This window comes from Maniola jurtina, chromosome 9, assembly GCF_905333055.1.
Source record: "Maniola jurtina chromosome 9, ilManJurt1.1, whole genome shotgun sequence".
In the NCBI taxonomy this organism is placed as follows: domain Eukaryota; kingdom Metazoa; phylum Arthropoda; class Insecta; order Lepidoptera; family Nymphalidae; genus Maniola; species Maniola jurtina.
Window position 1 is genome coordinate 7,439,140 of NC_060037.1, and position 9,345 is coordinate 7,448,484.

A 9,345-nucleotide genomic window follows, 5' to 3' on the forward strand; every position below is an offset into this window, starting at 1 on the left:
GTTAGCATCGCGTTTGTATCGATTCAAACGCGCGACACCGGCGCGTCTGTATCGTTACACGCGCGTCTAACGCACCGTTCACGCGCGTTTTAAAAACTTGCGTCGACGGCGCGGTTTTATCCAACAGAACAGTTTGTTATCGTTTGTATTGATACACAAGCGTGTTAGCATCGCGTTTGTATCAATTCAAACGCGCGTCAACTACGAGTTTAAAAAACGTTGTGTGTAAAGACTCTAAGTTTCAGTTAAAACGAGACAGATTTATGCCAGCGCGCGGTATAACGCTGTCTCGTTTTAACATTGCAAGGTCAAAGTGTGTCTATAGATCTCAGCCTTAGATCTGTCAATTTAGTTTAGAATGAGCTGTTGTCTTAATCTTAGCCAGTTTTAAAGAGTTTTAAACGTAAATATGTACATTAAGTAAGTAGGTAATGTTTATCTTGCAGTGATGGCGAAATAAATTGTAGATGTAGATGAGTAAAACTAGTAAAAATTTTAATAAACGGTTTACAGTAGCGGAAGAGAGGGTATTTTATTATAAAGTGCACCATAGACTAATTAGGTAGTTATCTTATTTTTGGACAGCCAAATTATTAAACATAGTTATTTGAGTGCATCTAAAACAAGTGCCAAAAGAGCCTTGTCGGACTGTAGCTAGCTGTAATTTTACCGTCTTCAAACCCCTGTTTGTAGTTCACTGTGCCGCACCATTTGAAGGAAATAAAATATCGTCTCCGTCTTTGTAACTCTTTTGTCTTTTTCAGGGTTCCGTACCCTATGGGTGCCAACAGGAACCTATTACTTGCTAAGCCTCAGCATACCATCCGTCCGTTCGTCCGTCTATCTGTCTACGGACTTTAAATATCCGTGAGTCTTATTAGTTAAGTAGTTAGGAGTTATCACAGAATATTGTTTAAGTACTTATCTCTACTGCCGCTATAACAACAAATAATAAAAATTTAAAAATATGATGTGCCGCTATAAAAATCAAGCCACCTTTCAAACAAAAAAAAAAAACTAAATTAAAATAGATTCATTAGTTTAGGAGCTACGATGCCACAGACAGATACACACGTCAACCTTGTAACACCCCTCTTTTTGGGTCAAGGGTTAACTAAGTACTCTGTGGTGGAAACACTACTGTGAATATTTGAACTGGCAAGGCTAAAAGTTAGAACCCAGAGCCATAAAATTGAAAAAAAAAACAAGTGTCCAGTGCTGCCAATTCAGCAGCTTAGTCGCCAGATTTGACGACGCGAACTACTTTTTTTCACTTTTAGCGACTTTAAAAACGTTTAAAAACTCAAAATGAAACGTATTGTACCCGGCAGAAAATACCTATTGCACATCGAATTTTAGAAAAAGTTAGAGGTTTCATAGCGCATTGTCTATGCGCGTTTTCTGTTTGCAGACCAACTTTTTTACTTTTGTAGGCATGGCGACTTTTTGAAGGCACCATAAAGCGACAAACGGGTTTAAAGAGTTGGCAACACTGCGAATTGGTGCTGTGGTCTGTGAGTCAGTAGTCTGAGGCATTGAGGTCATGTCTGGTCGTAAGGCTCAAAAGTGCTAGAACCCAGAGCCAAAAAATGTCTGGTCATGTCAAATATCAATGTCAAGACTGGACTGGTCAACCGGATTCGTGGTCTGTGCTGGTCAAGACGATGTGGTTTGAAGTTAAGTTTGAATATTTGAATTATTTTGCAGATTTTTGAATGCTTTTGAGCTCTCTGCCATGGTTTTATTATTTTAACTAATGACTACAAATTAGTGTTTCAATTTAGAAATACTTGTTGAAATGAAGGAGATGGATTTAATAAACGAACTTCTAAATGCAGAAAGTTGCAATTCTATGCATTGTTTCATGAATCTGCTACATAAATACTATGCCGAAAAGCCTGTTATACCGTCTCAAAATTTAACATCAGATCTGATTGATAAAGAGTTAATTGATGAGATTGAGTGGATTTCACGGAATATATCAGTGTCTTTTGGCAAATCATTAAAAGATCTCAAATGTTGTTTGATGGATGAGGAAGATCTAAGAGAACATGAAATATATCTGAGATACAAAAGTCACCATAAACTTACCATAACTGATGTTAAACTTCCATATTCACCACATCAAGATAGAGAGTATTCGTCTATTAATGAAGTTGTAACAGTATTTAGGAACTACATTGAAAGTTTAACAGCATACTTCCAAGAATTGGAAAATATTGATAAACACTGCACTGTGGTAGAACCTTTAAAACCTACTTTCAAAGATGACTATAGAAGAATATTACTTGGTTTGGGTCTTTTTATTTTTTTTTCTTCAATGTTTAAACTTGATGTAATGCTCTCACATAGTTTTTAGGGTTCCGTACCTCAAAAGGAATAAAGGAAACCTTAAAGGATCACTTTGTTGTATGTCTGTTTGTTGTGTATGTCAAGAAAATATAAAGGGTACATTCTTCCCGTTGATCTCCATTGATCTAGAATCATGAAATTTGGGAGGTAGGTAGGTCTTATAGCACAATTAAAGGAAAAATCCAAAACTGTGAATTTGTGGTTACATCCTAAAAAAATAATAAAAATGTGTTTTAATTTCCAAAGTAAGATTAATACACTTACCAAGTGGGCTATCGTACGAAAGGGCTTTACCTGTACATTCTAAAACAGATTTTTATTTTATTTTTATGCATAATAGTTTTTGATTATTTTTATTTTATTTGAGTCAGAAAAAATACCTGAGTACGGAACCCTCGATGCGCGAGTCTGACTCGCACTTGGACGATTTTTTAGCATTTATACCTATTCATGTGCTAGGCAGGGCTTTTGACACTTATAATGGTGATTGCGAACTATAAAATTGTATGTTAGTAGTACACAAAAAACATGCCCATTTGTATATTTTGATCTAGTTGATTAGCCCCAGCTTTCCTCAGGTGGAATTTCTTAAAATTCTTCAACCTATGTGCTTTAGCACTCAAACTCTAGTTACTTGAGATTTATCTTGAGAGTTTGAGTTGTACATTGTTATTTCAGTTAGTTTCTTCTCATATAACATACACAGAAATACATTACTTCTTTTATCTGTATATTTAATAGATAGGGTAGTATTTTTTTAATTCTTTTTTATGACTGGAGATGGCATTGATGGTTGCAATCTCCATGAGATATGGCTATTAGTTACATATGAGTAGCTGTTTGTTGTTACGTAATACTATTTTTATATAATATTTCAGATTGCAGGACTCAGTTACACATTGAAGTGACTCCTGTTGGCTCAGCCCGAAACATCCATTTAATCGGACAGTCTGGACCACTGAATGATAAACTACATACTGGATTACTAACCTGGGACCATGATAGAAATATAGTTGAAAACATTAACTGTATATTTGGTAAGTATTTAAATAATGAAAAAAAAACTGCACTATAGTTTGTTCGCGTTAAGAAAGCAGTGTGTCATCTCTGTTTGCCGGCCTAGTCCCGCCTCCTAACCAATCAAATCTTTTCAAATTACAAGGTCAAGTTTACAGTGACCAGTTGAAGACATAGCTTCGAACGCGTCGGTTGCGTCCTATAATTGTATTAAATGATTTAAAAAAATGAATACCTCACCAGTTCGTTCACCTTTTAAGTGTATTTTTTTAATTCATTAAACTGAATCTTTAAAAATATAATATGTTTGAATTTTGACACCACTGTGAATACACCTTTACCTTGCAGTTGCACTGATGATTCACAGCATTCTTAACGCGAACGAACTATAATGATATCATGTATTTTTAGATTCACTGCATTGCAAAATAACATTTCATTGATATTTCATCTACATGAATGAATTACTTAGTTCATTAATTTTCATTTGCATGGCAAAGGTTTGGAATACCCTAAAAAGGCCTATAGGTACTCAGGTTGTCATTTGAGAGTATTGAAATAATCATATACCTACATACATAATTTACTTATGTATTTTTAAAAGTTTCATGTTAAAATTTCCTGTTTCAGATCTGGATAACATTCCTCAAAATCAAGATACTTATGCAGAACAATTAGATAATAAAGTGGAGGGGCCTTCTTGTAATATTTGTTTTTGTGTTCATTTAGCAGAATGTCAAGGGCTTCCTCAGCCACTGTGTCAAAATCCTAAATGTGATGTATACTATCATAAATATTGTTTATTTCAGGTTTGTATTTGTATTAATACTGAATTTTTGTTTATTTATTAATAGCATTATTTAAATTCTAAGATGGATTGTAACTTACTGTGTGTGTTTCAGTGGTTAGTGGCATGTGAGGGAGGACGACCACCTGCGTTTGGAGTAGCTTATGGCAGTTGTCCAACTTGTCTTCAACCAATTTCGTGTAGTGAATCATAATGTGTTTAATTAATAAAAACTTGCCAGTAAAATGTTTCTTTTATATAACTATTAATATTTTGTTTTATTTAAGACTTGTATTTAAAGCCCTCATAGGTTTACAAGGTAATACTTTTCTTCATCAATATCCCACGTGAAAAAGTTACTACAATAATTGTGATAATATACATTTCTGTTAACTGTAAGTTCAGTTAATTTAAAATATAATGAAGTAACTGCCGAAGTGTTTTAATTAGTTGGTTACCCTGTCCGCTACCGCCTGTAGGCCTTGAGGGTAAAGTTATATTTTTCTGATCCAATTTTATTTACCGAGGGCGCCACAAGCACAAAGATAGCTTAGTCATAGCTCAGAATATATGTTATAGCTAACCGATATTTCGGAAATGTGGCTATGAGATTTTGTGTCTCATACAATAATAATTATTCTTGTTTGTATTGCTGTCATAGATGTCAGCTATTGAATAATTCAGGTTTTAAGTGTGACCGCTATTTTAAAACAAAAAAAAGGAAGACAAGAGTAAGTGTACCTACTTACTGAAATATTCAAACCCCATTAGAAGTGTAGGAGTAACTTTTGTGATTGTGATTTTTGTCTAGAAAAGAACATTTTTAAAACAGTTTATACATGATCACGACTACTGTTAAATTGTGAACCTTTAGACCACAATATCTTGAGCAAAACGTAGCATACAGGGGAAAATCAGCGAATTGAGAAAGCAAGGGCACACGTCAACCTATCGCGTGCCAACCGTTATTCGCAATTAACAAATTCCTGAAAGGCCGGCGACGCATCGGCGGTTCCTGTGGTGCTGCAAATGTTCATGGGCGGCGGTAATCACTTGACACCAGTTGACTCGCCTGCTTGTTTGCTAGCTATTCTTTATAAAAAACCGGCCAAGTGCAAGTCGGACTCGTGCACTAAGGGTTCCGTACTCGGGTATTTTTTTTCGACATTTTGCACGATAAATCAAAAACGATTATGCATAAAAATAAATAAAAATCTGTTTTAGAATGTACAGGTAAAGCCCTTTCATATGATACCTCACTTGGCATAGTTATCTTACTTTGAAAATTTAAACTAATTTTTTTAAATGATGTAACCACAAATTCACGGTTTTCGGATTTATTCCTTTACTTGTGCTATAAGACCTACCTACCTGCCAAATTTTATGATTCTAGGTCAACGGGAAGTACCCTATAGGTTTTCTTGACAGACACGACGGACGGACAGACAGACAGACAACAAAGTGATCCTATAAGGGTTCCGTTTTTCTATTTGAGGTACGGAACCCTAAAAATGCGAGGGGTACGCCCAGCAGTGGACGTCTGTCGGTTGACAATGATGATGATGTTGGAGTAGATGAAGAAAGGCGCCACGGCGGAGGTTTTAATACCGTTCCGCGGTTTGTCACCTAACTTTTTCAGGCTGTAAGGTGAGGAATTTCATTCAAATGTGCACAGACATTATTGTTGAGAGCCTCCTTTAGAAGTATTAGATTATTAAAGTGCATACGTTTTGAGAACCCATTCTCTATATTTGCTTATGTGTCAACTGTAATGTCAAAAGTACGATTTATTAACCCCCAGCCCAAAAAGAGGGGTGTTATAAGTTAGACGTGTGTATCTGTGTATTTGTCTGTGGCATTGTAGCTCCTAAACTAATAAACCAATATTAATTTAGTACTGTAACCTTCACTTGTCTGTCACTGGGGGTGTTATAAATTTTTAATTTACACTTGTGGACTTCAGCATGGATGTATAAAATTAGTCCACACATTAGAGCAAATATAGTGAGTGAGTTCTCAAAATTTACGCATTATAAGTTATATTATAACACAACTGACTCTCTATAACTCTCTGCCTGAGTGCTGTACCAACCCTAATATCAGAAGGATTATGTATATAGAGTAGATGGAATACATTACAGAATTTCTGTAATATGAGATATTAGGTTTCCTTTGTAACAAGAATTGTTGGCCTCAAAATACTAACTGAAATTCTTACGATTAGTTCTTTAACTGCGCAAATAGTTAACACAGCAAAGTTAATTAGTATTATGTAATTGAAAAACAACATGTGTTTACCTTTTTATATTATTAAAAATTACGTAGACATAATATTTTGTGGTTACATAGAATAATTCTGTATAAACAAAGTTGCAATGAATGCCTTGCTTGCATCAGCTTCTCAGTGAGTGATAGCTGACAAAACATTTCACTTAACAATCAGCAGATTGCATTCAGCAATATCACTGACATCATGCAAACCTACTTTTTATCTCGGTTAACCAAAAATAAAAGCAGGTATGTAAACAGTACATAAAAAGTTTTTACTCAATAAAAAAAAAGGCTTTCACATGACAAAAGTAACTGCACTGTTAGTTTTTCCTGAAAATTATATATAGTGAAAATGGTTTTGTTTACCCCAGTTAGTTTCAATTGCATTAACTCACTTAAATTGTCATGTAAAAATGAAAGAGTTGACTATCTTATGAGGTAATTCATCACAAGGGCACAGTGTCAAAAGTGCGCGTTGTGAGGCTAGTGCTGGATCCGGGTGCTTCACCACTTTGTGGTCCAGTTTCACGGCCAGCATTCTGAAACATTACAGTTATTAGTGGTAAAATACTAGGGGTTTGTTTTTATTAATAATACAGTTTTATTCAAATAAGAAAAATAAGGACTAAAATTTTACATCATGCTATTGAATATAGGGCAATATTTATCTATGACATAAGTTATTCAATAAATATGTATATAATTTGAAGTGAATTTGTCTCTAAATTAACACCCGTATTCACAAACGTTCTCGAACGCATAGTGTAGGTTCCACCAATCAGATCATTGTAAATTGACGTGATACAGTGATCTGATTGGTGGAACGGACACTGCGTTCGCTGACAAACGACACTACTACAACACTACTAAGAATACCCAAAACAATTTCAAGACATACCTTCACATGAATTTGATTTTTGAGCATAGCAGCACGTAAAATTAACATAGATGTTCTTCGCTGGTATTCTTTTCCCATAGCTAAGCTTCTTTCAAAGGTGGTGCTTCTCTGGTCTACATCTTTAGCATAGAGTATTTTGTTGTGAGAATCAATACGAGCTTGGATTTGCCCATCAAGAATTAATTGCATAAGCTCATCTTCAAGAGCATTTACTGTCCGATTAAACGCTGTAGCCATCAAACGCATGTCAGCCGAGAGATATGGACTGAAGTACTGAATTAGGGCTCTATTGCGTATCTGCATGTACAAAGAGTTCAGGTGTGGTGCTAAATACATATCTAGAAGAAGATTGTCACGAATTTCATCTAGTAACCTTAAGCAAGAAGCATACTTCGATTCGTAGAATTTAAAAATTATGTCACGTAATTGTGGTTCTAGTTCTAAGAATAATTTAAAAGAACTGCTAACTATTACTTGCTTCTGAAGTTCAGAGCGATCAAAGGTTGCAAGTGCACAAAGTCCTCCATACACAGCCACGTTATTGCTGCTCAGAAGTTCTGGGTATTCACAGTGATCGATGCTAGCGGCTAAGAAGTGCTTTGCTGCAGACTTGTATTTCTTAGTAGCTAACTCGGCCAGACCAGCTGCACATTTTAAGCGAGTCAATATGGCTTGGTTAGAATCCTTTCCTGGCACTTCATTGAAGTCTGGCGTCCCTTCTGCTTTTGAAACGTAATTGAGAACATGAGCCCAGTTTTGCAAGTAGACGGACACTTTAACTACATTGAGACACATCATTATGATATGCTTGCCACTAGTGCAGTAGTCTCGGGCTCTGGAATAGCATTTTAGAGCACTAGTGAGATCACCACAGTCAAGGTAGTGGTCACCTAGATCATCATGCCCTCTTCTAATGCTTTCCTTGATGGAATTTGTTTTATAATTCTTAAGATCTGTATCTAATTTTTCCAACTTTATGGCAGCCTTTTTAGTTTTTGATTCTACCCACATTGAGTCGAGCACAGGAATGTCCTGGGAACCCATCTGCACAGCAACATCTGGCAGACCTGCAGACGCTATGGCTTCAGCGAGTTTCTTGTGAAGTGTTTGATAAAGACTTACATTATAAGTGGTCATTACATAAGATATAGCCATTTTGAGAGCTTCTAATCTTAAAGAAGGGCAATGGTCTGCCACAAACATTAACCTGTACAACTTAGCAAAGCCAGTGTATGATGCAGCATATGTTTCCAAATCTAATGTAGGATTTTCGACGACATAGCATTCTGTTTCATTATTCTCGTTGTCTTCAAGTGGGACATCCACTTGCATAGGTTCCGCCGCATTCTAAAAGATAGGACAAAGTGGTGAGAGTATGTACATGGAAATCATTCACTAGGTCTAACCTAAGTGTTTATAGTAAGATATTTACAAAGAAAAAGAATAATTCTTACCATTTCGTACATTTTATTTCAATAAACTTGAAATTTAAAAGAAAATACGCGAATTCCCTTGTCAACGCAGGAAACCAACCTAGAACACAACGTATTTTTTATTCGCCTTGTTTACTAAAATTGAGTCCAGTATCTCATTATCACTATCTCAAACAACTTCACTTCACTTTATTTGCGCGTTTAAACATATTACCAAAAGATATTAACGAGAACGACAGTATTTATTAGAGTAATACCTTTAACATTACGTTTCTTTTTTGCAGCGGCATTTTTCTTTTTTGACAAGGGATTGCTGATGTTACCCAGTGTAAAAATTTAAATCACAGACTAATAATTAAACATTTACAAGACTATGTATGTCTATGTGATACAGTGGATGTGGGTAACTTTAAAAACTTCCTCCTAAAAACTACGGTTAGAAGATAGTAGTAAAATGATTATTATCAGAATGGTTAAAAATATTGTAATGTGCAGGAAATGATTTCAAAACCAGATAAAAGCATGCAAATGTCTTTTATAGCTGACTGGTGCCTGGGTTATGGCACAATGGGTGCTGAATATGCAGT

At 35.4% G+C, this 9,345-nt stretch overlaps 2 protein-coding genes across 2 annotated transcripts; one reads left to right on the top strand and one right to left on the bottom strand.

Annotated features, from left to right (window-relative positions):
• The first annotated feature begins 1,667 nt into the window (after positions 1-1,667).
• LOC123867960 (E3 ubiquitin-protein ligase FANCL) lies at positions 1,668-4,593 on the top strand. Its single transcript, XM_045910293.1, has 4 exons — positions 1,668-2,291; positions 3,231-3,389; positions 4,000-4,178; positions 4,272-4,593. The coding sequence occupies exons 1-4, from the start codon at positions 1,799-1,801 to the stop codon at positions 4,368-4,370; spliced, it is 930 nt and encodes a 309-aa protein (XP_045766249.1). The 5' UTR covers positions 1,668-1,798; the 3' UTR covers positions 4,371-4,593.
• A 1,852-nt stretch (positions 4,594-6,445) lies between these two features.
• On the bottom strand, positions 6,446-9,144 carry LOC123867954 (COP9 signalosome complex subunit 1). Its single transcript, XM_045910282.1, has 4 exons — positions 9,016-9,144; positions 8,780-8,858; positions 7,326-8,672; positions 6,446-6,966 (listed from the first exon to the last, which is right to left on the bottom strand). The coding sequence occupies exons 2-4, from the start codon at positions 8,789-8,791 to the stop codon at positions 6,874-6,876; spliced, it is 1,452 nt and encodes a 483-aa protein (XP_045766238.1). The 5' UTR covers positions 8,792-8,858; positions 9,016-9,144; the 3' UTR covers positions 6,446-6,873.
• Positions 9,145-9,345: the final 201 nt, after the last annotated feature.